The 27,720-nt window shown below is 39.0% G+C and overlaps 4 protein-coding genes across 4 annotated transcripts in view; 1 reads left to right on the top strand and 3 right to left on the bottom strand.

Moving 5' to 3' along the window:
- The window catches only part of LOC106132901 (nuclear pore complex protein Nup205), a 38,044-nt gene extending 20,878 nt beyond the window's left edge, over positions 1-17,166 (bottom strand). Inside the window, exons 1-18 of the mRNA XM_060954686.1 lie at positions 16,986-17,166; positions 16,440-16,600; positions 15,718-15,838; positions 15,250-15,427; positions 14,306-14,506; positions 12,836-12,917; positions 11,565-11,668; positions 10,953-11,232; positions 10,479-10,615; positions 9,846-10,043; positions 7,954-8,145; positions 6,900-7,017; positions 4,802-4,916; positions 4,028-4,191; positions 2,526-2,729; positions 2,001-2,216; positions 1,323-1,458; positions 146-335 (exon numbers count right to left, since the gene is read on the bottom strand). Coding sequence (XP_060810669.1) covers positions 146-335; positions 1,323-1,458; positions 2,001-2,216; positions 2,526-2,729; positions 4,028-4,191; positions 4,802-4,916; positions 6,900-7,017; positions 7,954-8,145; positions 9,846-10,043; positions 10,479-10,615; positions 10,953-11,232; positions 11,565-11,668; positions 12,836-12,917; positions 14,306-14,506; positions 15,250-15,427; positions 15,718-15,838; positions 16,440-16,600; positions 16,986-17,001 — 2,813 coding nt within the window. The 5' untranslated portion in view covers positions 17,002-17,166. The remainder of the gene's footprint in view (positions 1-145; positions 336-1,322; positions 1,459-2,000; positions 2,217-2,525; positions 2,730-4,027; positions 4,192-4,801; positions 4,917-6,899; positions 7,018-7,953; positions 8,146-9,845; positions 10,044-10,478; positions 10,616-10,952; positions 11,233-11,564; positions 11,669-12,835; positions 12,918-14,305; positions 14,507-15,249; positions 15,428-15,717; positions 15,839-16,439; positions 16,601-16,985) is intronic.
- Positions 17,167-17,647: 481 nt separating this feature from the next.
- Positions 17,648-21,753, bottom strand: LOC106132941 (cap-specific mRNA (nucleoside-2'-O-)-methyltransferase 2). Its single transcript, XM_013332512.2, has 4 exons — positions 21,033-21,753; positions 20,291-20,476; positions 19,574-19,694; positions 17,648-19,063 (listed from the first exon to the last, which is right to left on the bottom strand). The coding sequence occupies exons 1-4, from the start codon at positions 21,504-21,506 to the stop codon at positions 17,784-17,786; spliced, it is 2,061 nt and encodes a 686-aa protein (XP_013187966.1). The 5' UTR covers positions 21,507-21,753; the 3' UTR covers positions 17,648-17,783.
- Positions 21,754-23,066: 1,313 nt separating this feature from the next.
- Positions 23,067-25,069, top strand: LOC106132956 (RNA-binding protein 45). Its single transcript, XM_013332535.2, has one exon. It carries the CDS (start codon positions 23,316-23,318, stop codon positions 24,882-24,884), a length of 1,569 nt encoding a protein of 522 aa, XP_013187989.1. The 5' UTR covers positions 23,067-23,315; the 3' UTR covers positions 24,885-25,069.
- Positions 24,941-27,421, bottom strand: LOC106132957 (uncharacterized). The gene is made up of 2 exons (XM_013332536.2): positions 26,757-27,421; positions 24,941-26,075 (listed from the first exon to the last, which is right to left on the bottom strand). The coding sequence occupies exons 1-2, from the start codon at positions 27,297-27,299 to the stop codon at positions 25,926-25,928; spliced, it is 693 nt and encodes a 230-aa protein (XP_013187990.1). The 5' UTR covers positions 27,300-27,421; the 3' UTR covers positions 24,941-25,925.
- Positions 27,422-27,720: the final 299 nt, after the last annotated feature.

Below are 27,720 nucleotides of genomic sequence, written 5' to 3'. Positions count from 1 at the left end.
TGTGTGTGTGTCAGTCACCTGATGTCCCTGGCCAAGCTGTGGCGGTGTGTGACGGCCGCCAGCAGGTGCCTGGCGGCCGTGGAGCTGGTCTGCAGCGCGCGCAGCAGCAGCGCCACAGCACGCGATGTGTGTGTGTGTCAGTCACCTGATGTCCCTGGCCAAGCTGTGGCGGTGTGTGACGGCCGCCAGCAGGTGCCTGGCGGCCGTGGAGCTGGTCTGCAGCGCGCGCAGCAGCAGCGCCACGGCACGCGCGCACGCGCACGGCAGGGTGGCGGCGTGCTGCAGCACGCGGCAGCACGTCACCAGGCGGTCTTGGCTCTCTGGGCCTTCTGGGGCTAGGAGACAAAAGATAACCTATTATGATGACGTTATGATACACCCACCCCAAGGCCGAAATATCACAAAATTTAAATTCATTAAAATCCAATTTCTAATTTCTCATCAGATGTTTTGCTCGCATTACTTTTTTATTTAAAATGTAATTCTAATTTGTCAGCTTTGTGAACAAGATATCGGATGTCAAAGGGCAATAATTTCAAATTCTGAAATTGGTCTTCAGAGAATATTGGCTATTTCTGCCACGTTAGGACTTGATATTTGCATTATTCATGTGACGGGCCTAGAAACTGCTCTGCAGAGGAAACGCAGCAGTGCAACCACTTAAATATGGAAGACCAGATTTTTTCCAGGGCTTCGCCCCCGAGAGAAATTCCAGAAAATAAAGTTATTTTAGTCCCTTAGGTTTATTTTTTATTTGTACCAAATTCAGTGAAAATCAGTCCAATAGTTTTTGAGTTTATTCATTACTAGCGGCCCGCGCCGGCTTCGCACGGGTGGACATATTTTTGTGTTTTATATTTTGAAATAAATTTATTTCAAAACAAATTTATGCCTATGTCACTTTTGAAGGTCTATTCTATATCTGTGCCAAATTTTAACAAAATCGGACCAGTAGTTTTTGAGTTTATTCCACACAAACATACAAAAATACAAATCTTTCCTCTTTATTATTAGTGTGGATGTGGATAAGCATACCAATATTTTCTCTTTATTTTTGTGTATATCTTTAATAGTGAGAAATATTAAAATAACCCGTGCTTTCCTCCACTGTTAGTAATTTACAACGATAAGTACAATTACAAGGCTTGCAATATCAATATATCAAACAATCTTTTGCAAAACAGACAGACATTAATAAAATAATACGCATCGTCAGAAAGTTTCTTTCTCTGCAGGCTTAACCCCATATAAATATTATAAAATTGTAAGTCAAAAAATTTCAATAAGTAATTGAATTATAATATCAAAATAACGATACATACCAAGTATAAGTTTGGACAGTCCGACAATAAGTACAGCCCGACCGGATTCTGACGCTGCGTTGACTAGCGGCCGCTCTAACGTCAATGCTCTCTCTAATATTTGCAGTACGCTGATGAGACACTGTTCTATGTATACCTGAGAAAATATAAAAATTATCTTTTACTTTCCTACAAATAGAAAGGAAATGAACTATAAAAGAAAAATAACTAATGAATGATTGAAAAAATGCATAAAAAAAAGAAGCGGTCTTAAAATAATACCTTGCGGAGTCCCTTTAAATTACGTCGTCTTAAATGCATTAAAGGGTCAATGGCGAAATGTTTACTTAATTTTTTACAAGAACAAATTAGGTTACTCACATAACTTTCCAGATAAACCAAAAAATCATCTGTTAGATACAACATCCATTATAATTGATTCGATCAAATGCTTCACTATAATCCGACTAAATCGCAAACTTTATTATTCTTCATCACTACATAGTATAAAACAAAGTCGCTATTTTAGTCTGTTTGTCTGTATGCTTAAATCTTTAAAATTACGCAACGGATTTTGATGCGGTTTTTTGTAACAGGTAGAGTGATTCAAGAGGAAGGTTTTTATGTATAATAACATTTATAATTTTGCACCCGTGCGAAGCCGGGGCGGGTCGCTAGTTTACAATAAGAAATACTCACTCTTCCATCAGGCTGGCTATCCAGCAACTGCTGCGTTTCATCCAGAGAATTCAGCAGTAATCGTAGTAGCTCAGACTTTGTGTGTAGTTGTAAAAGCAGTCTGAATCCGGGCGGCGGGTTGGTATCAGGTTCCCTTCCCGGCGGGGGGAAATCTGACGCGCTTGGCTCGTATTGGTCGAGCCAGCGGGCGAATAGACGGAAGCATAGGGATAGTATCTGAAAATACACACAATCAAAATAATTTTGTTTACCTACCTTTTAACTTGACTCGTGTTACAAAGAGGCTTATATGTATAAGACGTTGTGTCGAAAGTTGTATATATGCTCCAATCCTAGAAATCTTTGCTTGCGCGATTAAGACTCTTCGCTGTTATTAGCTGATAGCGTCCCGTGATTGGCTGTTGCGACACATATTCATAGCTATAGAGTTATCAGCTAACCTGCTACTTCATAGGTGTGATAACTTGATAATGAGGTTGGAGAGAACATAATTATATCTCTAGCTCTATAAACAAGGCCACTAACCTGCCATTTCTCCGTTGGCTTAGCGTGGGGTCTGTGGGGCGCGGGCAAGGCCAGCTTGTCGAGCACGTACTGCACGTAGGGATCGAGCCCCGGGGGCCGCGCGCCCGCGCCCAGGGCCCGGGGCAGCGGCGCGGCCGCACACAGAGAGTCCAGGAGGGTCAGAAACGCCCGGGATAGGGGGTACTCTTCCATGCGGCATTCCACCTGTAGATGGGACATATGATAAATTAGGCAAAATGTTTATTAATGAGATAGATATAACAGAAATTACTGATAAATTAAAATCAATCAATCTTACAATCATCCCAGCTAATATTGTCATGCACAAAAGACGTTTACGACAAATTAATCTTAACCAATATTATGAAGGCGAAAGTAAGTTTATCTGCTTGTTTTTTCTCTTCACGCATAATCTACTGAACTAATCTTCATGAAATTTCGCATTTCGCTGAACGTGGCCTATCAGTCATTTCAAGACTGTTAGCTCTATCCCGCAAGGGATATAGACGTCTATATCCCTTGACGCTTCTTAAACATACATTACACAGCTGTTCGATTCTTAAACATACATTACACAGCTGTTCGATTCTTAAACATACACTACACAGCTGTTCGATTCTTAAACATACACTACACAGCTGTTCGATTCTTAAACATACACTACACAGCTGTTCGATTCTTAAACATACACTACACAGCTGTTCGATTCTTAAACATACACTACACAGCTGTTCGATTCTTAAACATACACTACACAGCTGTTCGATTCTTAAACATACACTACACAGCTGTTCGATTCTTAAACATACACTACACAGCTGTTCGATTCTTAAACATACACTACACAGCTGTTCGATTCTTAAACATACACTACACAGCTGTTCGATTCTTAAACATACACTACACAGCTGTTCGATTCTTAACCATACACTACACGGCTGTTCGATTCTTAAACATACACTACACAGCTGTTCGATTCTTAAACATACACTACACAGCTGTTCGATTCTTAAACATACACTACACAGCTGTTTGATTCTTAAACATACATTACACAGCTGTTCGATTCTTAAACATACACTACACAGCTGTTCGATTCTTAAACATACATTACACAGCTGTTCGATTCTTAAACATACACTACACAGCTGTTCGATTCTTAAACATACATTACACAGCTGTTTAATTCTTAACCATACATTACACAGCTGTTCGATTCTTAAACATACATTACACAGCTGTTCGATTCTTAAACATACACTACACAGCTGTTTGATTCTTAAACATACATTACACAGCTGTTCGATTCTTAACCATACACTACACAGATGTTCGATTCTTAAACATACATTACACAGCTGTTCGTTTCTTAAACATACATTACACAGCTGTTCGATTTTTAAACATACATTACACAGCTGTTCGATTCTTAAACATACATAGAATCACGTGACAATATGTATGTTTAAGAATCAACCAGCTACAGTTGAGACGCCCCTCACCTCCTGCAGCTCGTGGTCGAGGGCGCGCGCCGCGGGCCCCACCAGCCGGGCGGCCTCCAGCGCGGCCCACACGCGGCCCGCCGTGCCCGCGGTGCGCCCCAGGGCTCCCAGGGTCAGGCACAGCTCCGCCTTCAGCTGGATGGGGATGTGGCAGCAGATCAGACCTGATCGACAAATTCAGAATTGAAGATATACTAACCGATGCTCTTACGGTGCCGCGTGGTTCCCGGCACCAATACAAAAAATAAATAAATATAAATATGTACGGGACAAATTACACAGATTGAATTAGCCTGGAAGTAAGTACGAAACTTGTGTTACGAGATTACAACTCAACGATACTACATTTTGTAATAAATATGTAGTATATAGATAAACATCCAAAACCCAGGCCAATCAGAAAAAGTTCTTTTCTCATCATGCCCTGGCCGGGATTCGAACCCGGGACCTCCGGTGTCACAGACAAGCGTACTACCGCTGCGCCGCAGAGGCCGAGCATCGGTTAGAATTTAAAAATACTAACCGATGCTCTCACGGCAAGGGAAAACATCGTGAGGAAACCTGCACATTCAGGCAACTGGATGTGTAACCATGATCGATCCAATACGGGTTCCCCTGCAAAGGTTGCGAAGGTCAGACGGGAGTCGCTTCATGTAAAAACCTGACTCACTCAATCCAGGATCCATGGTCAAAGGCATACCCCGGGCTCCTCTCCAGAGTGGTGAGGATGCAACCGGGACTAAAGCCATAAGGAAGAAGAAGAACATGGCTCACCAAACATAACGTTGACGGCGTCCCACTGCAGATTCTCGCATATGTTAGCGCAAGCGGCTTCGTCTTCCCTCGCCACAGCCGCTATCAACTTCAACGCCGCTATCATCGCTTCCACCTGAGAAACAGATATATACAGGGTGACTTTTAATTCAACTGCATAAATTTAACTGTTAAGTGTACTCATCTAAAGGATATTTAAAAACGTTAAAAGAAAAATATCGGTTCATATTTCAGAAAGTACGAAAAAAATTAAAGTTCCAAAATCCACGATCCTAAACACGTCATATCACCCCGGCCGGCGGAATAGCGACGCGTAAGATTCAGAGGTCAACGACACAATTCATTCAGCTGAGCGATCTCGACATCTCTGTTCTTTACTTGATCTTGATACTAGAAAAATAATTTATTTTTAAGACATTTACATGTTTAGTTTTAATTTCTTTTTGTAGTATTGATCTTTATAAAGCGTGAGACGTAGTTTTTGAGGGTTTTTTAAATGTGAAAATGATGACCTTTAATTTAAATAAAAATAGGCTCAACGGCTCAGAAGCATGGGTATAGTCTAAGTTTAAAAGGATGCAGTTGTTTTAAATGTCACCCTGTATAGTAGTTATATATTCTACTCTTGACCTGACCATTTGCCAGGACGTTCTTAATATTTATCAAGATACGTTCGTCTAGGCCTTCCCACTCCGACCTTTCCCTCCACACACTCCTTGTACATCTGCTCAGTCAACCTGCTTTCATTCATCCTCTCCACATGACTGAATAAACTTACCATACCCTTTTCTATTCCTGTAACTACATCTTCTATCACATCGTAACATTCCCTATATATACAGGGTGACTTTTAATTCAACTGCATAAATTTAACTGTAAAGTTTACTCATCTAAAGGATATTTAAAAACGTTAAAAGAAAAATATCGGTTCATATGTCAGAAAGTACGAAAAAACTAAAAGTATCAAAATCCACGATCCTAAATACGTCATATCACCCCGACCGGCGGAAAAGCGACGCGTAAGATTCATAGGTCAACGACACAATTAATTCAGCTGAGCGATCTCGACAACTCTCGACGACAAAATCTCGACAAGGATATTTAAAAACGTTAAAAGAAAAATATCGGTTCATATTTCAGAAAGTACGAAAAAAATTAAAGTTCCAAAATCCACGATCCTAAACACGTCATATCACCCCGGCCGGCGGAATAGCGACGCGTAAGATTCAGAGGTCAACGACACAATTCATTCAGCTGAGCGATCTCGACATCTCTGTACTTTACTTGATCTTGATACTAGAAAAATAATTTATTTTTAAGACATTTACATGTTTAGTTTTAATTTCTTTTTGTAGTATTGATCTTTAATAAAGCGTGAGACGTAGTTTTTGAGGGTTTTTTAAATGTGAAAATGATGACCTTTAATTTAAATAAAAATAAGCTCAAACGGCTCAGAAGCATGGGTATAGTCTAAGTTTAAAAGGATGCAGTTGTTTTAAATGTCACGTCAATGTTATATATTCTACTCTTGACCTGACCATTTGCCAGGACGTTCTTAATTTTATCAAGATACGTTCGTCTAGGCCTTCCCACTCCGACCTTTCCCTCCACACTCTCTTTGTACATCTGCTTAGTCAACCTGCTTTCATTCATCCTTTCCACATGACCAAACCAACTTACCATACCCTTTTCTATTCCTGTAACTACATCTTCTATCACTAAATATAACCTAAATATATAGGAAAATAAATAAATAATTTAATGTGGGATAAATATATATACTTCCATATATATCGCGGGTATAGTATATATATACTAGCTGTGCCCGCGACTTCGTCCGCGTGGAATAGTTATTTCGGGCACCTTTGAAGCCCTCAAGTATGAATAATTTTCCCCGCTTTTATAGCCTAAAGCCTTTCTCGATAAATGGTCTAATCAACACAAAAATAATTTTTCAATGCGAACCAATAGTTCCTGAGATTAGCGCGTTGAACCAAAAAAAAAACAAAGAAACTCTTCACCTTTATCATATTAGTATAGATATATATATATATATATATATTTCGATTTAAATCAAAGACGACGAACAACACAATACCTCCTCTTGCCTGACGAGCAGCTTGCCCGGGCGGGCGGCGGGCGTGGTGACGGCGGACGCGCCCAGCGACGCCGCGTGCGCAAGCTCCGAGAACGGGGACGGGTCCGCGCGCAGGTTGCTGTGGGGAATCATCAATCATCAAACTCATTTCACTTAAAACACTTACTGTACTTATTTTTGTATTGGTTGGTATCCGGCACCTATAGAAAAAAAATATATGTACATATCCACAGATAACCGTTTAGACAGTGTAGACAGTTTGTTACCGCTTCTTCTGCACTGACGCCTTGGAAGCGGCAGTAAACTTAGTTTTAAGTAATTTATTTGACGTCAACCAATGTTGTCAAACCATACGTTTTGACAATTATTAAGCGATATATAGTATATCCTTATAGTAATGAATAAAAATTTTGAATTTTTGAAATTTGAATTTTGAATAACTTTGGCAAAGAGAAGGGCCAAAATACTGTAACATAAATACATATTAAGTTATTTTCTTCTATTCAACTTGAAGGTAAGCTAGTTAAACTTATCTGAATTTGAAAGTAGAAATTACATTACAGGTCCCACGTGTGGCGCGCTACACACAAGCTGGCCAGAGCTACAGACACACAGACAGACAGACATCGGTATATACCTGTGATATCTGGCCAGCGCGGTCAGCAGGTGGTGGGCAGACAGGGCGTCCCGCCGGGCCAGCAGCGCCCACGTGTGGCGCGCTACACACAAGCTGGCCAGAGCTACAGACACACAGACAGACAGACATCGGTATATACCTGTGATATCTGGCCAGCGCGGTCAGCAGGTGGTGGGCAGACAGCGCGTCCCGCCGGGCCAGCAGCGCCCACGTGTGGCGCGCTACACACAAGCTGGCCAGAGCTACAGACACACAGACAGACAGACATCGGTATATACCTGTGATATCTGGCCAGCGCGGTCAGCAGGTGGTGGGCAGACAGCGCGTCCCGCCGGGCCAGCAGCGCCCACGTGTGGCGCGCTACACACAAGCTGGCCAGGGCTACAGACACACAGACAGACAGACATCGGTATATACCTGTGATATCTGGCCAGCGCGGTCAGCAGGTGGTGGGCAGACAGCGCGTCCCGCCGGGCCAGCAGCGCCCACGTGTGGCGCGCTACACACAAGCTGGCCAGGGCTAGCAGGTAAGCGGGCAGTAGGGCTGCACAGACCAACTCCCCGGACAGACGGACGAACTTGTATAGTGTGGCTGCACGGCTGCCCGTCCTGGATAGAACAAGAATAAAAAAAACATTAGGAAAATGAGTATGTATGGTTGTATACATACATAAAATCAAGCCTCTTTCCCGGAGGGGTAGACAGTGCCTACATCTTTCCACTTGCCACGATCACTGGACACTTCCTTCGCTTCATACACATTCATAACTCTCATCATGCAAGCTCGGCGGTTTCGGGTACTCTTGACCTGACCCTTTGCCAGGTCGTATTTAATTTGGTCCTTAATTTGAAAGAGAGCTATTCTTATAAAATAGTACGAAATTATAACGCTTGAAACGTAAGATCATGTCTCTCCCAAAGAAGACAGAAACTACATTTTTCCGCGACACATTTCCTAAGCTTCTTGATTTATGGTACTCTTGACTTAACCTTCACTATGTTCATGAAAGGTACTCGATCTATTACCGTAAACAATTTAAGCCATAATGTAATGTAGTATACCATATTATAGCTAAAGAATGATTTTTAAGCATAAAGTTCTTTGACACGTTCGCTTACGCATAAGTATTTAAAGCACCTCTGCAAAAGTGAATTATGCCACATTTATCCAAATGCCATAAATCAATTGTGTCTTAGATCATTCTGTCAAAGAACATTGGGACAAAATAATTTATGCAAAAAAGTGGCCATGTTTACCTATCTTTTCAACATTCCATCACAATCCTCAATTCCTCCACATGACCTAATATAGGTGTCTATTCTACTCGTACTTTGAGTCGGTTTTACCCTCCTATCGTCGTCACTATAACTTGTTCCACGTGACATTACCTGAAGGAAGCCGAATGTGACGCGTTCTGAGTGCAAGCGAGCCAGTAATCGTGTCTGAGGCCGAGCGGGTCGTGCGAGTACAGTCTCTCCACACAGCGCAGCAACGCGTCCAGTCTTGTTCTATTCTGTGTCGGTACTACACCCTCCTATCACCGTCACTATAACTTGTTCCACGTGACATTACCTGAAGGAAGCCGAATGTGACGCGTTCTGAGTGCAAGCGAGCCAGTAATCGTGTCTGAGGCCGAGCGGGTCGTGCGAGTACAGTCTCTCCACACAGCGCAGCAACGCGTCCAGTCTTGTTCTATTCTGTGTCGGTACTACACCCTCCTATCACCGTCACTATAACTTGTTCCACGTGACATTACCTGAAGGAAGCCGAATGTGACGCGTTCTGAGTGCAAGCGAGCCAGTAATCGTGTCTGAGGCCGAGCGGGTCGTGCGAGTACAGTCTCTCCACACAGCGCAGCAACGCGTCCAGTCTTGTTCTATTCTGTGTCGGTACTACACCCTCCTATCGTCGTCACTATAACTTGTTCCACGTGACATTACCTGAAGGAAGCCGAATGTGACGCGTTCTGAGTGCAAGCGAGCCAGTAATCGTGTCTGAGGCCGAGCGGGTCGTGCGAGTACAGTCTCTCCACACAGCGCAGCAACGCGTCCAGTCTTGTTCTATTCTGTGTCGGTACTACACCCTCCTATCGTCGTCACTATAACTTGTTCCACGTGACATTACCTGAAGGAAGCCGAATGTGACGCGTTCTGAGTGCAAGCGAGCCAGTAATCGTGTCTGAGGCCGAGCGGGTCGTGCGAGTACAGTCTCTCCACACAGCGCAGCAACGCGTCCAGTCTTGTTCTATTCTGTGTCGGTACTACACCCTCCTATCGTCGTCACTATAACTTGTTCCACGTGACATTACCTGAAGGAAGCCGAATGTGACGCGTTCTGAGTGCAAGCGAGCCAGTAATCGTGTCTGAGGCCGAGCGGGTCGTGCGAGTACAGTCTCTCCACACAGCGCAGCAACGCGTCCAGTCTTGTTCTATTCTGTCCGGCCCCGGCTGGTGGCACTATGCCTTCGGCTGCGTACATTTGTACCGCTCTTGCTGCTTCGTCAGCCCTGAAACAAAATAAGGTACGATGTAAACCACTGAGAGGATCTCCCTCCACGTGATACACCTGTATGACAAATCTCGTACAAAAATAAAATAAACCCGACCGACTTCTCTAAGGTAGTATGTTATGGCGCTAAAAAAATTAGGAAAGCCGATCGAATGTGCCGTGGGAAAAAGCGAAGAGGAATGTCAATCGTCTATCGACAGCGCCATCTAATTAATTTCTCTGATTTTATTAGAATTGGACACGCAACGTGGTATGTATTGAACTCGTTGTAGTTCCACCGATTCGCGCTAGATGGCGTTGTTATGTGATTTTACCGATATGTTTTGTTTTTATATCTTATGCATTTCTGACCTGTTGTAAGGTATTCTAAAAAAAAAATGGAAACGGCGAACCCATGCGCCTTTTATCTACTTTAAATAAAATTGCTACTCACTTGACCCTCATCTCCATAAGTTTAGAGTGCATTAGCACTATAAAATCCGTTATAAGGTTGTGTAACCGCCGCTGGTAATATTCCTCTTTGCAAACGAAGTCCGTGGACAGAATAGCTTCGTCTAAGTATTCGAATACCTGTAAAATAAAATAATCATTAGTTCTACAGTTTATTCTGCGTCTTAGGGTGTTAGTAAGTATCTCCTAACACAAGTGTTAAAGTAACTTCAAGATTTACCCAATCTGTGTAATTTGTCCTGTATATATTTAAAAATGTCTTCAACACATTACTTAATCCTACCTTACAGTATAAATTACCTTCCCATCTATAGCGGCATCGACCAACATTTTATCTTGATCCAACAACTCAGCTTTTATATCCTGTGGAAGTCTTCTTAGCAGCGACTGTGGCGCCCTCTTCAAGACTTCTAACCTAAATCCTACCTTATAATAATATTGTTACAGTCTTAATTACCTTCCCATCTATAGCGGCATCGACCAACATTTCATCTTGATCCAACAACTCAGGTTTTATATCCTGTGGCGGTCTTCTCAGCAGCGACTGTGGCGCCCTCTTCAACGCCGCTAGCGCCAATCCAAGCGCCAGTTGACATAAAGCTCTGACCCCACCGCCTTTCTCGTCCTGCCCTTGGGTTTGGTTCGGATTTGGTGTAAGCTCGTCGAGTAATACTGATATCAAATCTGGATCCTGGATTAGTGGTAGCTTTTTGGCTAATTCTTCGCCGTCTTCGCGACTGTGGAATGAGATAATTTAAAAAGAAAATATATTACAGATAAGATAAACTTTTTATTGGACCATAAGAAAAAAACATACTCTTACTAAACAACGTCGTTGGTCGAAACGGTAAGGTGGTAAAGTATAAAGCGTGATGTGCATAAAAGACGCAGGTTTAAATCCCAACTCGGCCAAAATTATCAATGACTATTTCCTAAGTTATATGCATTTCTAACCGATGCTCTTGTGATGAAAACTGGATGTGTAACCATGATCAATCCAATATACTGTGTCAAGAGTAAATTAAACTATGTACAAAAAATACCTAAATAAATACATAACATGTCTTACCCGTGTATAACGGACAAATCTAAAGCGTACAGCAGCGCCATATGCAATGCCAAAGAGATCTCATCCAAAGCGCCCGTCGGCCCTTTGCTTGGTGATGTGGTTTGCTAGAAAACAAAGCTTAGATTACATTTTTAAGAAAGAAAGAGAGATAAATAATTTGCACATGACTTTTTCGTTTGGTTTTCAATATTGAAAATACAAGCTTTTACATCATACACATAATAGGCTATTTTACACTATGTAAAAAAAAATATAAAAATGCACGTATCTTATAGATTTTGTAAAAAATAAAAGAAAAACATCGATCATTATTCATAAAAGTGCAATATGGATTTTATAATTCAATTTAAAAAATCCTCTTTTTTAATCTGTTCTTCAAAAGTCGAAAACGCTATCCGCCATGTTGGGTACTGACGTGACGTCATACTTTTAGTAAACAAATATCGAATCGAAAACATATTGATGATGTCAGGCTCTGTTTATTTTGAAATTTTAAAATTTCTATCACATTTTTGGGTTTTTACTCTTTAATAATTTAATAGAATCATGGAAGACGGTTTTGTGAAAGCAGACAATATAAATCTACCGAGGATTAATACGTTGATGGTGGCGAAATTTTTTGCGTCCAATCCCGATTTCTGTTCTGCTGAGTTAAGAAATGTTAAAACAGCGATGTAAGTATTTATTGTATTAAACATTCTCTTACAATACACAATTATAATAGGTAAATTATTACACAACCAATCCAACATAACCTATTTTTTGTATTGTTTACTAAAAGTATGACGTCACGAGTCAAAACAGCATGGCGGATGGCGTTTTCGCGCGAAAATACAAAATCATAAATAATAAATCGTTTTTAGAGCACTTTTCGGCTTCAAAAAATTTTAATAAAAATTCTATAGGTATAACACAGTCTCAGGATTGATTTAAAACAGTTTTCAAAAAAGAGTGTAATAGCCTATTATGTTTGGCTAAATGATAGAATTGAGATTCAATTATCATAGTGGCAGATTTTATAGGTGCCGGGAACCACAAGGCACCAATTAAAAAAATACCTAATTCCATCATATTTGCATTATCTGGGGGCACGTAAGTGCTCCCGCCGAGTCGAGCAAAAAAAGCGGCACGGCCGTACCATCCTTTTCTCGAAGCAATTCAGGCTATTTTCGACCCCCCTATAATTTCGTTGTCGATAAAACAAGAAGCCTTTTCAGAAGAATTGCTGGCATTAAATTAGCACAAACGCAGAAATAGGCGGGAACACATACCTCGGATAAAAGTCTCAACATGATATCTCTATCCAAACCGCGTTGTGCTGACGCCGCGAAGACAACGCCGGCAAGTAATTTTCTGAAATAAATACAAATATTAAAAAATAAAAATAAAAAACATGACAATATTTTTTTTTTCACTCGATCAAACACTACGAGCAAGTTATCACGAATTTGCATGAAATCGCATTAGTGCCATAGCGTTACCACTAGATGGCGCTGATCAAATCACATACAAATTCGCGTGTACGCTCGCTCGCTCGGCGTGTTTGATCGAGTAAAACTCGCGCTAACTCCTCGGGACCTAGTCAGTGGGAGGCAAGACCATTATCACTGTGGTAATTCTAGGAAGTATATACCTACATGATATTTGAAAAAAAAACATTTCATAGCACAGTTCTTAAAAACAATTATAGCAAAAGGCGATAGCACCATCTGCCGTATCATAAAGCATTCAAACCAAAGATAGAAAAAAAAATTATATTCTCTATGGTGGCCATTAGCCTTGCATGTTGCTGCTGAGGCGTCAAAGCATGATGGTTACTTTGTAGTAAAACTAGTTTGCTATGTACCATAAACAACTAGCTACATATCGGTCCTACAATAGGCAAGAAACGTTACACGCAGTTTGCTCTCGAATGTACTTCCTTACTTCCTACAACTTTCCTTCAAAGAAGAAAGTAGGACTGAAGAGGAGAGAAATAATCAAATGAAAGGCACTAATAATATAATAATAATTAAAGAAAATATATTTTACAATAAAAGTCCGATGATTTTGCTAACGGAACAAATTATGACAACCGTTGCTACATAATATGTACATATGTATACCAGCTGGCTTTGCCTGTTAACGTTAAAATATACTTATAAAAAAATTAATTAAATATAAATAAAGTATGTTGCCTGATGGTTTAGTAAAACCAATTTGTTTGCCTTTGTTAATGTGTATACAGCTTAACAAATCATTCGGACCATAGACTAACATACCTGGTATTCTCTATGGTAGCCACAAGCCTCGCGTGCTGTCTCTGAGGCGTTAATACTCGGTATTTCTGTAGTAACTGTGTACAACGTTTAACAAATCATTCGGACCATAGACTAGCATACCTGGTATTCTCTATGGTAGCCACAAGCCTCGCGTGCTGCCTCTGAGGCGGTAATGCTCAGTTGATCTATAGTTAATGTGTATACAGCTTAACAAATCATTCAGACCATAGACTAACATACCTGGTATTCTCTATGGTAGCCACAAGCCTCGCGTGCTGTCTCTGAGGCGGTAACGCTGGGTTGATCTATAGTTAATGTGTACACAGCTTAAAAAATCATTCAGACCATAGACTGACATACCTGGTATTCTCTATGGTAGCCACAAGCCTCGCGTGCTGTCTCTGAGGCGTTAATACTCGGTATTTCTGTAGTAACTGTGTACAACGTTTAACAAGTTATTCAGACCATAGACTAGCATACCTGGTATTCTCTATGGTAGCCACAAGCCTCGCGTGCTGCCTCTGAGGCGGTAACGCCCGATTGTTCTGTAGTAACTCCAGCTCGCCCTGTAGCGTGTAACGGCGTAAAGCGTCCAATACATTTCCAAGTAGACCATCCGATATTAACTGTTCTACATATCGGGACACGTAAGAGATTATCTCTTCTCGTGCATTTATTGTCCTGCAAACAAAAACGAAGTTATACTCAATGAAAATATATACAAACATAAATTCACGACTCTATTCCTTGCTGGGTAGACACAGCCAACAGTGCTGAAAAGACTGATGGACGACTTCAGCTATTTGTCAATTAATTAAAACAAAAAACTATTGTCAAGATGAAAGGTACCTTTTGTTTTTCCTTCAATCTGGTTTTCTGATTTGATATGAATAGAGAAGATTAGACATATCTATGCCGTGTGGTTCCCGGCACCAATGGAAAAAAGCATAGGACCACTCCATCTCTTTCCCACGGATGTCGTGAACGCGACTAAGGGATAGGCTTGTATACTTGGAATTCCTCTTTTAGGCGATGGGCCAGCAACCTATCACTATTTCAGCCTTTCATTCTTTTGATGACAGTTGGCTCCGTCTACCCCACAACACGTAAACGTTTAGACATATCTGGTCATGAATAAGGGAAACAGTCAAGCATACTACCGCTGAGCCACAGAGGCCGTCAAATATATGTGAGAGAAGGTATACATACATACATACATACATAAACTCACGCCTCTTTCCCGGAGGGGTAGGCAGAGACTACCTCTTTCCACTTGCCACGATCCCTGCATACTTCCTTTGCTTCATCCACATTCATAACTCTCTTCATGCAAGCTCGGCGGTTTCGGGCACTTTTGACCTGACCCTTCACCAGGACGTCCTTAATTTGATCAAGATATGATATATTTGAGAAGGTATAGTTACCAGCAAACTCCATCCCGGGCCATGACTAACTCTTTTAACGCTTGGAGCAACGACCGGCGGCCGTCGTAGTAGAGCAGAACGGCGACCAACCCCCGAGGGAGGCCGGGGTGCCGCCCCGACTGCCGCTGCGCCGTGTGGAGCAGCTCCAGGGCCAGGTACTCGTTCACGTTGTACATGTCTGCAAAATTTTACAATTTTTTCTTCAGAATAATTACACTTTACTAGCAAGTAGCTGTAACAACTAATTCAAATGGGCTGCAGAATAAATGAAGCCCACTTGAATTTAGAACTTAACACCATCTACAAGAAAGTGATACAAGTGAAATATTAATTGGAATACATTAGGAAACATTTAACTAACTTTTTGGGGTAATTTTATTATATTGTATACTTATACTTATGTGGCGCCTTTATTATAAATTTGAGGGTGAAAAGTGTTAACTTGAAGCCAACGAAATAAAAACTAACCTGATATGATGATAGCCTCGTCCACCAACTCCTTGGAGAGTAGTGTTCTGCCAACGCTGGGCAAGTTAACACCTTCAGTGATGCCCCTTTTGATTTCATCTCGACTTGCGGGATTCTTAGCCTGAAGTGACACAACAATTCATTCATTGCACTGTTGCCAAACCCACAGTATAGTAAAACTGATTTTAGTTTAAAAAAAGCTTTAGAAAAAAGGTCTTATGAAACATTTATCAAAATTTTGGAAACCAGTTTTACAATACAAATTATCTTTATTGCTCAAGAAAAAAATTATTTTGTAGCCATATACATTAGGAATATGTTTAAGTGAAGTGTGTACTAGACAAAATTAGCTTCAATAGCAAATTCTCTGATGAACAACATAACTACAATAATAACTGTAGATCAGAAGTGCTTTGTTCTTTTTTCACCCATGGTTGATTGATACAAAAATTAGTCACCTTAAAAAGTTGAAAAAAATTCTATTTGTAAAATAAAATTAATATAGAAATAAGACATTTGATTTGATAGAAGTATGCAGAGATCGTGGCAAGTGGAAAGAGGTAGTCTCTGCCTACCTCTCCGGGAAAGAGGCGTGATTTTATGTATGTATGTATGTATGTACATTTGATTTGTAAAAAAATAATATTCTTCGCTTATTTATTTTATCAAATTCTTTGGGATTAAAGTAGTGTATGTAAAGCTCGTGTAATAAAAATACTTACAGGATTTTTAAACAAAGACAAGAAAGTCTGTTTGTGCCGTCGCAGCAGAGACTCAAAGGTGTGAACTGCATATGGAGCACCGCCACTTTCATGGGCTAAATATCCTTCTACCACTGACACCAACTCCTTGTAGGGTGTCCACAAGTCATCTGTTGTTGTGCCTAAAGAAATAAATTTCGTATTTTACATTGATACAGACTATATTAATGAGCTCACATGAAGAGAGTAATGGAAGTAGAAAATTTGCAAAGAAGTATAGACACAGTGAAAAGATGTAGTCTCTACCTAGTCATCTGGATAGATAGGGACTACAATAATCTTTCCAGATAGTTCACATAGTGGAACATAACCTCAATATATTTTGTCCTAAAATTTCAACAAATACTACCCGAAACACTTGTGTTTTATGTATTGATAGATACCTTTAATATATACTAAGGCATTTTTGTACTTTTCAGCACATTCATTTTAGAACTAACAGTTATTTGGGTGTTTATTAGTAGGTATTCGTTGGAGCTAGGTTATGATAAGTTTTGATAATGTTACCTTCACTGATATCCATACTGATTGCTGTTTATTTAAAGCTTCATATATCTTATATTTCCTCGCTTATAATTGAAATTATTTAAATCACTGCTCCGCAAACTATTCAAACAAACAAAATAAATTTCGCCGTAAACCGAAGCGCGCCAGTTACATACACTTTGATTTGACATAACATGACATTGACAGTTTCTTTCATTCTTTTATCTTTGACTCAATTTTTTTTGGTAAAGTTTGAATGAACGATTTTTAGGAATAAGGGGTCGATTGTGTCTTGGGTCCATCCGGTATTAGGGTAAGGAGCTTTTTCTTCCCGAGGGGTACCGTAGACCGCCTGGAAGCGAAATGGGCCAAAGATAGATAAAATTCTTTATTGCACTATAAGAGTAAAACATACAAAACAGATAGAGATGGTACAAAAGCGAACTTATCGCTAATGCAATCTCTTCCAGTCAACCTTATTAGGGTCGAAGATACAGGCAGGAGTGGACAATTTGGCCCAGGATGGGGCCGCTTTGACGGCCTAGCCAGTGAGTAGGATATAAGCTTTCAACTTTCATAGGGTTAAATATGATTTCCTAATAACAAAGATGAAACTACACACTAACAGACTTGAAGCCCCAAGCATAATTAATAATGGGATATTTTGGTGATACAAAAAAGAATTATTTTCACAACATTGAGAAAGTCTTTAATTAGTGAAAGTTCAATCTCGAATCGCAAATGACATCAACATTTATAACAATAAAAAAATAACATTAAAATTTTTTTACTCTTCAGTAAATATACTTAAATAATTATTCATAGTCTTTGTTCAATGGCGTCAAGGTATTCTACACATTTATTTCGATAGAATGTGTTATTATATAACACAATATTGTTGAAGAGTTCTCCAGCATTCGTGGTTTGAACAGGCAACAAGTTCAGCAAATCCTTTGATCTATCACCGAGTTTCAACAATTCATTCTGAATATCATCCAAATAGGCCACGGAATCTTTATTCACCATATTCCTCAAGATAATTCCGTTCGACGTAAACCCGGTCCGCTTAAAACATTTGCTGGACAGAATATACAGGACACTTACATTAAAATGTGTCAAAGTGTTAAAATTCTGCAAAAAGACAGTTTGTCCTACAAGCAAATCTTTAATCATATTACATAGAATCCGAAAGCATTTCTTTTCATACACGCTGTAACTATCTGAGTGATCAAAGTCTGGAAGTCTCAATGTTTTATCAATATCACAGTCCACATTCTTTGTACTCTGTTTCAAAGCGTCCGTCAAAGCTATTTCTTTGAATTCTTCTTCAGCTAAAATCTGTTGGTACAATCGGAATATAGGGACGAAGATGAATTTTGAGCTGTTTATATTTTGTAAAGGACAACCGTGAGTAAATACTAATTTAAGAGGTGCCTCCTCATCTAAAAACGACAGCCACACGACTGGTTCATTGATAAGAATTAACGGGTTAGCCAGAACTTCAGCTTGCAATAAAGCGTTCAAGTTGTTCGCCTTTTCCCTAAGCGACATCTTTGTGTACAACTGCCTTTCCGTATAAGACCCACGATGGAACCTGGGGTTCATATTAGTCCTGCACTCTTCATGTAGTATCCCTTTCAGTATTTCGTGCTCCATGTCAACTGGTTTGAGCCCGTATCGCCATATAAACTCTGTGGCAATGAGCGCTCGAATCCTCTTCATATCTCTATGAAGCGATATGTTATTCTGATTGATGTAAGCTTGAAGATTATTATCGATAACTTGGCACTGTATTTCGCAGAAGTAATACGCGCAGTTGTGTAGCTGCTTGAGGAATGAGTCTGGTATAGCTGATAGAGGGAACAACGCTTGGTTTCCATATAACTCTGTACCGTAGGCCGCTTCCAGTATGGGTATGTATCGCTCGAGAATACTACTGCCTTTGTAGTTGAGGCAGATAGCGTAAACTTCTGAATTGCCTTGCCGTGACGTCACAGGTTTGTAGATGTTGACTTCTCCAAAGAGATGGTTGATGAGGTACACCAGGCTCACGGTGGAATGTTCGAAGAGTGTAAACAGTTTGAAGATGAAGGTTCCACCTGGAAAATTTAGATTGCAAATACAAATCTCTTTATTGCGGTAACACAGGAAGAAAAGATGATACAAACAGTTCGTGTCACTGCGATCTGTCTACACAAGACGTACAATAATTCAGTCAGATCATTTTTTTTTTTTATTAAAAATTAAATATATCAATATTCAATATAAATTAATTGCCAATCAAATTTTTAATTCAAACATAGGTATGAGTCAGATACAGATACAGTCAGATAATACAATATCATGATGCTATTCGTCAGGATGTAACGTAAAAAATTAATTCATCAACTAAGTTGCAAAAGGTAAACATAAAAAAAAAAAAAAACACAAAATAATTGTCAATTTTGGACGCCGCTTTCTATTTAAAAATCTTCATAGTTACTAGTACGTAAATATACCTAAAACCAAGTATCGAATACTACTATGTTACTCAAAGACTCAAATTAGTAGAAACTGCCAAAATATTGCTAGAAAATCTTAATTTAAACGTGGAAAATGATCCAACAAACCCTTGCTTAGAGCCTGCAGAGCTGTGACGATCTCGCAGTAATGGAGCGGAGACGTGACCTCCTCCTGCGCATCGGGACGCTGCATGCAATCTATGGACCCATCTGCCGTTACAAGTAACACCTAGAAAGTGTTATTTTAATAAAACATTTGTAATATAACGTATTGTTATTTATTAGCAAATTATTTATTTATAACATCATTCATTCTTTATCCCTTGCAGGGGTAGACAGAGGCAACAGCCTTGAAAATAATGATTCACGATATAGCAGATAGAGGTTCACGTTCAGCTGATTGGCTTAGCAAAAGAATTGAGATTCATTTAGTGACAGGTTGATAGCCTGTTGCCTAAAGAAGAATCCCAAGTTTATCTATTCCTTAGTCGCCTTTAATGACTACCCATAGGAAAGAGATAAAGTGGCCCTATTCTTTTTTCTATTGGTGCCGAAAACAATAAGGTACAAATATTTCATTTTGTTTTTTTGAGTTATTTGGTCTGATCCCCAAATTCTGATGGGTATCAGAAAAGTAAACTTGGGATTCTTCTTTCTGGCAATGGGCTAGCAACCTGGCACTATTTGAATCTCAATTCTTTTGCTAACCCAATCAGCTGATCTCATCAGCTGAATCAGTCTTTTCAAGACTGTTAGCTCTATCTACCCCGCAAAGGATAAAGACTATAAGTGATTATATGTATGTATATACAAAAAATATCATACCTTCCCCAAAGCCTTCGCCTTTTTAACAATGGCCTGGGAGTTCTCCCAATTCATCAGATTTCCAGTGTTGTCCACTCCAAAGTCCCAGCAGTCCAACGTGTGGAACATGAAGCGGTCGTCGCTGATCATGTTTGACGGAGAGTTGCCTTCATAGTACGGATTCAGAGTGTTGGCTACCCATTTCCACTGCAAAAGAATTAAGATGGATTTAATAAAAAAATTATAAACGTACATACATACATAAAACACGCTCTTTCCCGGAGGGGTAGGCAGAGACTACCTCTTTCCACTGCCACGGTCTCTGCATACTTCCTTCGCTTCATCCACAAGCTTGGCGGTTTCGGGTACTTTTGACCTGACCCTTTACCAGGATGTCCTTAATTTGATCAAGATACATTCGTCTTTATTCGTATTAAGTCACTGGTTACCATCCTTAAAACTCACAGGATAATCAGATGATCCTGTGACCATGGTTGGTGCAACCTGGTTGAAATGTCAACAAAAACCAGATGTTTTTTTTTTATTCATGTCAATTCACGTTTGTATACATTAGTATCATGCAATACAAAATTTTAAAAGTATTAAATTGTAATAAGTAATATTCAGTGTGCAATGCAATGTGATGTAACAACATACAGCCAATGATGGAAGAGTCAAAAGCTCATAATTTGAATATTCATAATGGTTCATGGTGTTCATTATTGAGACAACATTAACAAGACATACAGCTGCTAAAACTCACCTCAAGTCCACGGTAATTTAGTTTCAAATAGTGATTCAATGAAGTTATAAATGCACCCGGGGCCTCACACAAATGCAGAGATACCATCTTGTTGTCCGCTACAGCCTCTTTAGGGATTATCTCGTAACTGCTCGCGCATTCGTAAAACTTTGTCCATGCTTGGGTGAGAAACTCTGGATTGACGAGACAACGAATCTTCCATCCCACCTCCCCAGCGGGATTTCGACGACGCGTGTGACTGCTCCATTCTTCGATATTAAAGTCATTCAACTGACTCTTATGGAAATTCAAACGGTTCTTCAAAATCTCCAACTCTTTGGCCTTCCATGGCGGCGTAGTAAACCAACACTCTCGCTCCGGTAATTTCCAACTAGATTCAAAATGGAACGAATACTTCTTATTGAATAAATCCCCTATTTCTGTCTCGAACTCGCCGTTCCGAAATAACTTTAGTCTAGGCAGATATTGATCCATATCTATTCTATATAGGAAAACAGTAAATTTGAGCAAGATAATTAGAAAGATTTAACATCTGAATATAAACTATTAGGTACACTACCAATTTTATTTTATAAGTGCATTACATAATTTTACTCATATGTATTATTTTAATTCTTCATTTGCAATGTAAAATACAATTTTCTAATCAAAAAATTAAAAACAAACAAAAGAAATAAACACCAATGCGCAAGTGCATGGTTTTTGTTTTGACATTAGTGTTTTTTAATTACACTCTGTGACATAGACAGTTTCAGTTTCATAAGCAAAATATATTTGTTTTATCACACAATTTGGACAAATCATTTATCCTTTCAGATTCTTTAAGCTGCCTCCAAGATATTTTGAAACGACCTTTTCATGCAAAGGATAACTTTCCAATCACCCTGAAAAAAGAGAAGCCTTAAATAAATGACACTCCTCCAGTATCAATGTAGTTATTGCTTTGATTCCAAGTCATTCAGCAATCAAGTCACAAATTACATTATTCTCGAGACCTTAGACTTTTGGCTAAACCACAATTATTGACTTATTGGAATAGAAATGGCAACGTTCTCGTCATCAAAAAGGTGTCTGGTATGGAATTATCCAACCAAACTTACCCAACCTCCCTTAGTTCATCCGGAATCGTAACTTAGAAAAATGGATAATATCAGTTATAATCCGAATGCGACTTGGCCACGTATGTATCCCTGACTTTCTCCATAAACTGCCAATTAGAGACTCTTCTATCTGTGAATGTGGCCTGGATGAATCATATAATTTTCAGCTGCCCCAAACTTGTGATCCATCTTGTAACATTATTCCGACTAACTTTTCACTTATCCACACTCGTTTCTATTAAATCATGACAAAGTTCCTAACTAGAAATAACCTGACAATAATATTTATTCCTATTCCTCCTCCTATCAGCCATTTTTTCCTACCTCCGAAATCTCTTATGTGCTCTATTGTTCAACATTATATATTAATACTAGCGACCCTCCCCGGCTCCGAACGGGTGCAAAATTATAAATGTTATTATACATAAAAACCTTCCTCTTGAATCACTACCTGTTACAAAAAACCGCATCAAAATCCGTTGCGTAATTTTAAAGATTTAAGCATACAGACAAACAGACTAAAATAGCGACTTTGTTTTATTTACTATGTAGTGATTTGTGTACAAAACTTTCACACCGTACACACATACTACACTTTACTAACATCCTCATCATCGAACAATTTCGTAACTTTGTGTCTCTTCAAACCATAACATTGGCAGAATCACCGAAATTTCGGTAGAATTAAAATAATAGAAAAGTCTTTAGTTCATTTTTGTCTTATACTTCATTAAAAATAGCATGCAGTCTTTTGCGCAAAAAGTTTACATCTCTGTATTACCATTATCGTTATTTTAACTTATCAGTTTTAAATTAACTTATCCACTTTTAAATTATCAGTGCAGGCAGAAGCTGTCCGTTTAATTTATGTCATTGCAATGTCAGTGGTTCAACAACAACAAGTCAACTTGACTTTTATTCGTTCAATCATTCATTCATCGGCAATTGGGATTGGATTGGATGTATTCTCTTGAGATTCTTGTCATGTCTTGATGATATTGCATTGAATTTCGGGGCGAAGTTTCACGTTATTTTTAAGTTTACTAATTTTGTTTGACAAAAAATACTTTTTTCAAACACTATACGATAAATACTATGCGACATTTGATTCATTCTGACTTAAGGAATTCCTGACCGACGACTTCTCATCTGACCATTGTTTGACTTCGACCGAATTACCGTTATGACTGCCTTCAAAAGTAATAATTGGAATTCAAACATGCGTAACGAAGAAAGAAAAGAAGACATGCCCCCATTTTCGAGAGTGTTTGTTGTGTGCAGTAAACAATTTCATGTTGATGATTTGAGGCCGCATTTTGAAGAATTTGGTGAAGTGGAAGGTATTTATATGCCAAGAGATCGAAACACGGGCGAGTCCAAAGGCGTAGCATACATTAAATACGCTAAAACATCGTCTGCGGCAGCCGCTATTGAGAGACTGAATACGAAAACCCTAACGGATTCCGGGAAACCCCTAAAAGTAATGGTTGCTGCAAATAGAAATGATGTTCCAAGCACCAATGAAGAAAAATATAAAAGGCTTTTTATCAAGGTGCACAAAGAAGTAAAAAGAGAAGAAATTTTGGAACACTTCTCAACATTTGGTCAAGTAGAGACTGTTCATATACAAAAGGACAAATTAACAGATGCATGTAAAGGTTTCGCTTATGTTAATTTCAAATCATTTCTAGGAGCTGCAAAAGCTTACGAGGGTTGTGATAAAAAGTACCGGGCAGTATTCGCTACTCCTAAAGATGAGTTGAAGAGAAGTAGGAATAGTTTAGATAACATAGGGCCTAATTTTATAGATAATTATCAACATAATAATCACCATTTCTGGGATAATTTTCACCATGTAGATGTTCATCAATCACATCCCCCTGTCACAGATATGATAAAGAATGATGTTCCTCTTGCAAAAGCTGGTCCTGTATATAACTCTGTTCTGGTAACATGTAGTCCACAAGTGCCCCAGAAATATATTGAAAGCCTTTTCAATATAATTCCTGGCATGGTTGAATTTAAATACACATTGGACTCATACAATGGATTGTGTAAAGCTAATATAACATATGAAAGTGAGGCAAAAGCATCATTTGCAGTAGAGAGGCTAAATCAATTTGAATTTCCATCTGGTGAAATCATCTCTGTCAAGATAGATGACCCGTTGAAAAAGGCTGCCAATAATTTGACAGAAGTGGTTAATAGTTTCAAAAATTCAATTGATAGCGGCAACCCTGATTTACTTCAGTTAGCAGATGCCATTGCACAAGCGTCTACGCTTATAAAAGCAGCCACGTCTGTGAAAAATGATGTCCGTGCTCCATCACATGACATTAATTGCAATGTGAATTTGCCTGCTCCACAACCGATGGCTAATGGTGACAGCCGAGTCGCCCAAAGATGCTTCATAGTGTGCAAACCTTACCCTCCACCGATAGCAGTCCTACAAGATGCGTTCTGCCGTTTTGGAGATCTCATTAATGTCTGCACATTTCCGAACAAGACATTCGGTTTTGCAAAATATGCTTCCATACAGGCTGCGCAGGAAGCTATCAGAGTTCTAAACGGTTCAATGCTCTGTGGAGTCCAGCTGAAGGTATGTGTGGCCGATGAGAAACCTAAAGAAGATGACCACCGAATGAAGACAGAAGACCACAGTGAGAACCACTCTGACCCTGACATCGACAGGAAAAGAATGAAGCTTTATGACAATTCTAGATCCAATAACGCCCAGCTGTCTCACTCTTAACTAATGACAATTTGACTAGAAGATTTTATATGTTTACAAGAATAATATTTAATAGGAACTTTTAATGAATTACTTTATTGAGAACTGACATAATCGGAACTATAGTATTATACATTTATATCTAATGAAGTACATCAAAATCTGTTGTTGAAATTGTATTTTGTGAGATTATAGCATGCATTTTGTTCCAGACTTTTATTATTTTAAACTTATAAACTATTGTTCAAGTATGCTTTTAACTGATTCATTGACTATATACATAAAATTGAACACATATACTTTGAAGTTGCGACTTGAACAAGGTTGGACAAGTTACATCAATAAATAAAACATTGACAATACTGCATTGAGATCAGTTTACTCCATAGACCAATAGGAACCGTTCCTCAGCTAGAATTATCATGTCAATATTTTTCCCATACACCTCTTTCCCAGAGGGGTAGGCAGAGACTATGTCTTCCCACTTGCCACAATCCCTACATGACCAAATGCACCTTACACTTTCCATTTTATCTTAGTTCCTTTGTTCTTTCTTCCTATTATCTATTAGTATCTCTTTATACAAAGCAAATAATATGAGCACAGATTCACATCAAATTTGCCAGATTCCACAGCAGGATAAATGTAACATAAAATAGTAAATTCCTACACAATCCTATCAAATGGTGGCATATTCATTAATCATTTTCAACTGGATCACTGGAACTGGATTACAAAGTACGCCAATATATGTATACCTTAACCTTAAATACAACCTCGATTTTGAAGGTTGCCAGTATTTGTTTAAAAGAACAATAATGAATCAAAAACAAACATTTAAATAGGCAAGTTGCCATTACAAAGATTCAGTTCTTCCAAACTAGATGTGACGTGACTTCCAAACAAGATATTACAATCACTTAATAGGTGTAACTCGAGCTATTGAATTCAGAGTTCCAATAGCAATGAACTTTAGGCCACACTGGATGTGCCTTCCAAACAAGATGTGACTATCACTTAACACATCTCTGAACAAGACCCCTTGGAGCTCAATCTGAAAGTTTAGCTCCTGTTCTGAAGAAGGTACGAGACCTCATTGATGCCAGAAAGCAACTTGTTGACAATACTGTCATACTGGAGTGCGTTGTTGTCTTGTGATGTCTTAGTCCAGTTCTTGTTACATTCGCTCAGTGCAGTTTTCGCTTCGACCATCTGAAACATTCCCATAATTATGTTCTTAAAATCTAAAGTGGTTCTGCCTGAGAGTACATAGCCACGTCTATATTTGTGGGACTGATAGGCCACATTCAGCTGTTTGGCTTCAAATAGAGACAGGTTGCCAGCTCATCACGTAAAAGCATCACAAATATTTTATTCAATGAATGTGATGCTGTAAGGGTATCATATTTATAGGCAAAATATACAGCGCCAAAGAGTCCAAGGCTTTCCATAAATATATACAAAACAAATTGGACTAGCCCAAAGTTTAGGACTTATATATGTTAAGGGATACTAACTGAACAATACAACAGTTTATTATAAACTAGTGACCTTCACACGGTAGCATTTAAAGATATATTATCTATCTCAGAAAACTTTGCAATATTTCAAACAAGAACAAAATCAGTCCACAAATTTCTGAGATTCCATCCACAGACAGAGTTGATAGGAGGATTTAATAATAGGTATGTAGTAAATAAATAAATATATATGGGACAAATTACACAGATTGAGTTAGCCTCTATGTAAGTTCGAAACTTGATAGATATTAGATATGCATCTCCCACAAGTCTTGGGCAAAGACCAAGACTACCTCCTTCAAACATCAGTGCTACATCCTTACATGGTAAAAAAAATTGCATTGAGAGTAAGCCATTAACATTAATACTTTACCTTTGTAAACATATCCACATCTTGGCACAACTGCCCAAGTTTGTTCTCTAATTCAGGATTTCTGGAGGCAATATCACCTTTATTCATCTTTATATTCGCTAGTCGTTTGTTTAACTGATCCAAACTCATTGCATACTGCTCCAAATCTAAAGCTTCCATTTTCTCATGGCTGTCCCGGACATGCGGTACAGTAACGATCAAGTTCTTCTTTAGATCTTCGGCATATCCTTTCATCTTTGATATCACGTCGTCTATATCAATATCTGATGTACTTTCTACCATATCCGGCAGCAGCAACTTTGGAACATCGGCTTCTAAAAATTTCGATATATCTTCATGTCTTAAGCTATTATTAACAGGTTCTTCAGTCGCGTTTGTTCCTTTAGGTACAGACTCAAAAATCGCCTTGATATCCCGCATTAATTTCTGGGAATCGGCCAATTCTTTATCCAAATCTTGGGTCATTTTTTCAAGCGCATCCAATCTTATTATAGATTGTAAGTAAGTAGCGTATTCCACGAGATTTGGATTGCAGCGATTCATTTTCTTGTTGGTTAGATTTTATATTCTCTTGAATCGGCAGTTTATTCAAATGTAATTTAATCAAACAAACAATTCAAACAAAACATCGATCGATTCCGTCGGCTCAATTTGGCAGCCTAAAATCTGTTGCCAACTACATCCTATGAAATAGGGACTTAAATTAGCCGTTAAACGCGCCAAAATTGTGGGAACAGCTGGCGATATACGTCTGCCGGCCGTAAAGAGGGTAGTAGATAAAAAATTAAATAACTGGTCAGAAATATCTGTTTTTTTTTTTACATTTATACCTTATTCATATCTGCTGAAAAAATATGAAGATATGTAAAGAAATTTTCTCTTAAGGCCCCATTTGAACGGGGAACATGTTGAATGGAGCATTGCATGTCTTTATAAGCACTCCGATGTTGTCCATATATGCTTG

This window comes from Amyelois transitella, chromosome 4, assembly GCF_032362555.1.
Source record: "Amyelois transitella isolate CPQ chromosome 4, ilAmyTran1.1, whole genome shotgun sequence".
Taxonomy (NCBI): Eukaryota; Metazoa; Arthropoda; class Insecta; order Lepidoptera; family Pyralidae; genus Amyelois; species Amyelois transitella.
The sequence above is the reverse complement of the archived record's forward strand: the minus strand, read 5'-3'. Positions and strand labels throughout refer to the sequence as shown.